A 4,827-nucleotide genomic window follows, 5' to 3' on the forward strand; every position below is an offset into this window, starting at 1 on the left:
TCTGAAAGTTAAATTGCATATTCTATTTAGTTCAGAAAATTAATCAATCACAGAAATGAAGGAATCCGTTTCATAGTAGTCACATTCCATAAAGCCTTCTTCACTTCCCTGTTCCTGAGGCTGTAGATCAGAGGGTTCAACACGGGGATGACCACTGTGTAGAACACGGAAGCCACTTTGTCCTGAGTCAGGGAGTAGCTGGAGGAAGGTCTGAGATAAGTGTAGATGGAGGTGGAATAGAACAGCCTGATGGCTGTCAGGTGAGACGCACACGTGGAGAAGGCTTTGCGCCTCCCCTCCCCTGCATGCATGCGGAAGATGGAGAAGAGAATGTAGCAGTAGGAGGTGAGGATCACCAGCAGACTTCCAACGATATTCACACCAGCGAAAGTAGACACAATACTTTCATGCAGGTGTGTGTCAGAACATGAGAGCTTAAAAAGTGGGGGACTGTCACAGAAGAAGTGATGGATGATATTGGAACTACAGAAAGGAAAGCTGCTTATACAACTTGTGAGAATCATGGAGTTCAACAGTCCTGCTGTAAAAGCCCCTGCTGCCATTTTCAGGCAGACGGTCCTGGACATGATCAAGGAGTAACGGAGAGGGTTGCATATGGCCACATAGCGGTCATGGGCCATTAACCCAAAAAGGATGCATTCAGTCGTGGCCAAGGCTATAAAGAAGTACATCTGCAGAAAGCAGCCAGCAAAGGAGATGGACTTCTTCTCTGATAATAGATCTACCAGCATCTTTGGGGTGATGGTGGATGAGTAACAAACATCCACAAAGGACAGGTTAGCCAGGAAGAAGTACATGGTGTGTGAAGTCGGGAATCCACTCTGATTAAGAGGATCATCCCAACATTCCCCACAACTGTCACTGTGTAAATCACAGAAAAAAAGAAAAAGAGGAAAACCTGTTGCTCCCGTGTGTCTGCTAAGCCCAACAGGATGAACTCAGTGAGCACAGTATAATTTTTTCTGGCCATTTATTACAGAAATTTTATGCTTAAAGTTTAATTCATTCTTAATATTTTCCTCTCAAAAGTTTACAGGAAGTGGTAGGTTTAATAAGATTAATCACACATGAAAAAAAATCTAGGATAACAGAGCATAATATACAGAACAAGTGGAGCAAGAGGAAAACTAGTGGACAAATGAATACGCATCGTGCTTAGTTGCTCAGTCATGTCCGACTCTTTGCGACACCACAGACTGTAGCTCACCAGGCTCCTCTGCCCATGGGATTTTTGCAAGCAAGAATACTGGAGTGGGTTGCCATTTCCTTCTCCAAGAATAAGCATTGGCATTTATTAAGCAATTCTCTGTGTTAAAATACACCTGGGTTGAAGGATTCTCAAATTATTGGGCTAAGTACACATATTTCACTTCAGTTTCTGCAAATGCAATATATATATATATATACACATCTATTCTATACTTTCTCTTCTAGCCTACATCCAAAATGCAAAGAACCAAACTATTCTAGCTGAAGGCCCTCCCATGGTCTGAATAGGTACGTGAGTTTAACTCAATGCAATTTTTTCTCCTCAGGACCACTCTTCATATTCTGCAACTGTAAAATCTATGTAAAGTAATTAGCCTCCAATTAAAATAAATAAATTTAAAAAATAAAATAAAATCTATGTATCAACTCTTGAAAATTGCTTCTGTATTTCCCATGCAGTAAAAAATTCCATTTCAAATAATCATCATTTTGACATATACCATATTTAAAACATGATTTTGTCATGTTTTAAATTAAGCCAAATGACTCTTTCAATACAAAGCACACTATCAAATTAATGCCATGTATTGATATTAGCACACACTGTACCTGTCCACATTAATCAATGGCAGCACCAAGTACTTAACAGCATCCTTCCCATTACTAACTTTTCTAGTTTATTGTTTTCTTTTTTATTAGAAAGCCAAATAACTCAGTTGCACAAAAATGAAAAGAAGATTTTCATTTTCTAAAGGAAATGAATTTAAATTGCCTTTTGGTAAGAATCTGAGACACGTTCTAAACGTATACACACGGCTGCCTTTTATTTGGTTTTTCTTGAGGAGGGTTGCATAAGCTTGAGGACGGGATTACAGGTTTTGGTTGTGGCATCAGTCTTCTAAAGGCATAAACTCTAATCTCAGAGGCAGTTAAAATAAGATCGCATGCAGCTAGGTGCAGTCAAACGGGATGTGGATCCTGCATCCCCATGTGACTATTGATCTCTTTGTTACTTTAATGTTTCCCCAATGTTTATAAGATGTTAATTTTAATTGGCTGTTTAATTGCTTCTTTGTAGCTTTAGCATATTCCAAAAGGGTGCATTTCCCAATACCAAGTTTTTATTTTTCCTTTTCTGTTTGAGTTTGTGTGTGTTCGTGTGTGTGTTCACCCGTCTCCTTGTCTCAGTGAATTTAACCTTTATTCCAGCTCAGTAATTGAGTGAAATAAATAAGAAAATGACACTCACTTCAATCCTTTAAAAAAACCCTTTTAAATACTCTACTCTGATTAAATAAGATAATATATTTAAATAAAACATATTTTTAAGATTCTGTAATTACATTTGTTTGTTGAAACTGCCTGTGATTCTGATCTTACAAAGAATTTAAACTACAAATATTCCATAGCAAAAACACAAATCACAAAGAGAAATGAATCACACTGTGTGTCCATAAGAAAAGAGAGTCTATTTGCATAGAGAAATAAATAAATCATGGCAACATATTCTTAGTTCAATCTCTAAGGTAATAGAACTAAAAATCAAAATAAATAAATAGAATCTAATGAAACATAAAAGTTTTTGCCAGCATAAGAAAGCATAAGCAAAATGAAAAAACAACCTAGGTCTGGGTAAAAATTTTTGCAAACCATGCAAATGACAAGGGCTTAATTTCCAAAAAATACAAACAGCCCATATAACTCAATCACAACAACACACCAAAATAGCAAACGATCCAAGAAAAAAAAATTGCCAGAAGACTTGATTAGACATTTTTACAAAGAAAACATACAGATGGCCAACAGGCACATGAAAAGATGCTCAACAACAATAGTTGTTCGTGAAAGGTAAATCAAAGCTACAACGAAGTATCACCTCACACCAATCAAAATAGCCATCATTAAAAAAAAACTACTACTAATAAATGCTAGCTTAGCAGCAGCAGCAGCAGCAGAGAGCTTATGGAGAAAAGGGGATCCTAGCACATTGTTGGTGGGAATGCAAACTGGTGCAGCCACTGTGGAAAACTTACTGACCTTCCTTAAAAATCTAAAATAGAATTGCCATATGATCCAGCAATCACAACCCTCGGCATATATCTGAATAAAACTATAATTCGAAAAGATATATGCTCCCTTATGGTCCTAGTAGTATTATTTACAATAGCTAAGGCATGAAAGCAATCTTAATGTCTGTTGACAGATGAATGGATAAAAATATGGTACATATATACAATGGAATATTAGCCATAAAAAAGAATAAAATAATACCATTCACAGCAACATGGATTGACCTAGAGATTATCATATTAAATGAAGCAACTCATAAAGAGAGAGACAAATATCCAAATATGGAATGATATCATTTATATGTGGAATCTATAAAAATGATACAAATGAACTTATTTACAAAACAAAGAGACTCACAAACATAGAAAACAAATTGATCGTTACCAAAGGAGGAAAAGGGTATGGGGGGCAAATTTGGAGTTTAGGATTAGCAGATACAAAGTATTATTTACAAAATAGATGACCAGCAAGGTCCTAGCATGTGTGTGTGTATGTGTATGTGTGCATGCGTGTGTGCACACGTGCATGTGTATACACACACAAGGATCTATATTTAATATCCTATGTCGTTGCTGTTCATCCACTCAGCTATGACTGACTCTGCGACCCATGGACTGCAGCATGCCAGGCTTCCCCATCCTTTACTATCTCCCAGAGTTTGTTTAAACTCATGTATGTTGAGTCTGTGATGCCATCCACCATGTCATTCTCTGTTGCCCCCTTCTCCTCCTAAACTCGATCATTCCCAGCATCAGGGTTTTTTCCAATGAGTCTCTTCCTATTAAGTGGCCAAAGTATTGTAGCTTCAGCTTCATCATCAGTTCTTCTAATGAATATTCAGCATTGACTTCCTTTAGAATTGACCAGTTTGCTCTTTTTGCAGGCCAAAGGACTCTCAAGAGTCTCCTTGAGCACAACAATTAGAAGGCATCAACTCTTCAGCACCTAGCCTTCTTTATGGTCTAACTCTCACATCCATACATGACTGCTGGAAAAACCATAGCTTTGACTATATGTACCTTTATCAGCAGAGTGATGTCTTTGCTTTTTAATATTTTGTCTAGGTTTGTCATAGCTTTCTTTCCAAGGAGCAAACATCGTTTAATTTCATGACTTCAGTCACCATCCTCAGTGAGGAAAATAAGGATATCTCAAAGGAAATAATAATAGACAGAATGTTAAAAGGCATATTCAGAGCAAGTCACCCAGTTAAAAGCAAGATTTCTGAGCCTGAATAAGTGGTCAAACCCAGAGAATCAAACTTGGGAAGGCTTTCTTTTCATATTAGCTGAAGGAAATGTTTACAGAAGTGATCTTGTATCGAAGAGGTCGACGAGCTCAGCCATTTTCCATGGCTGGAAAATCTCTCTTTTCTACCCTTTATCAATCAGAATAATGGTTCTTCTAGAAAGCTATATTCTTCTCATGCAGGTAGTATGTTCTGACATGAAAGTTATATTCAGAAACCAATATCTGAAGACGCCCTACCAGCATATATGGAAAATTTTGGAAAACCTTTCTCAGAAT

At 37.2% G+C, this 4,827-nt stretch overlaps 1 protein-coding gene across 1 annotated transcript; it reads right to left on the reverse strand.

Moving 5' to 3' along the window:
- LOC138420369 (olfactory receptor 5F1-like) lies at positions 1–4,267 on the reverse strand. The gene is given in 2 exon segments (XM_069553558.1): positions 1–817; positions 820–4,267. Coding segments are annotated over 2 exon segments (942 nt in total). The 5' UTR covers positions 992–4,267; the 3' UTR covers positions 1–47.
- Positions 4,268–4,827: the final 560 nt, after the last annotated feature.

The sequence above is a fragment of the Ovis canadensis genome, chromosome 15, assembly GCF_042477335.2.
Source record: "Ovis canadensis isolate MfBH-ARS-UI-01 breed Bighorn chromosome 15, ARS-UI_OviCan_v2, whole genome shotgun sequence".
NCBI classification, from domain to species: domain Eukaryota; kingdom Metazoa; phylum Chordata; class Mammalia; order Artiodactyla; family Bovidae; genus Ovis; species Ovis canadensis.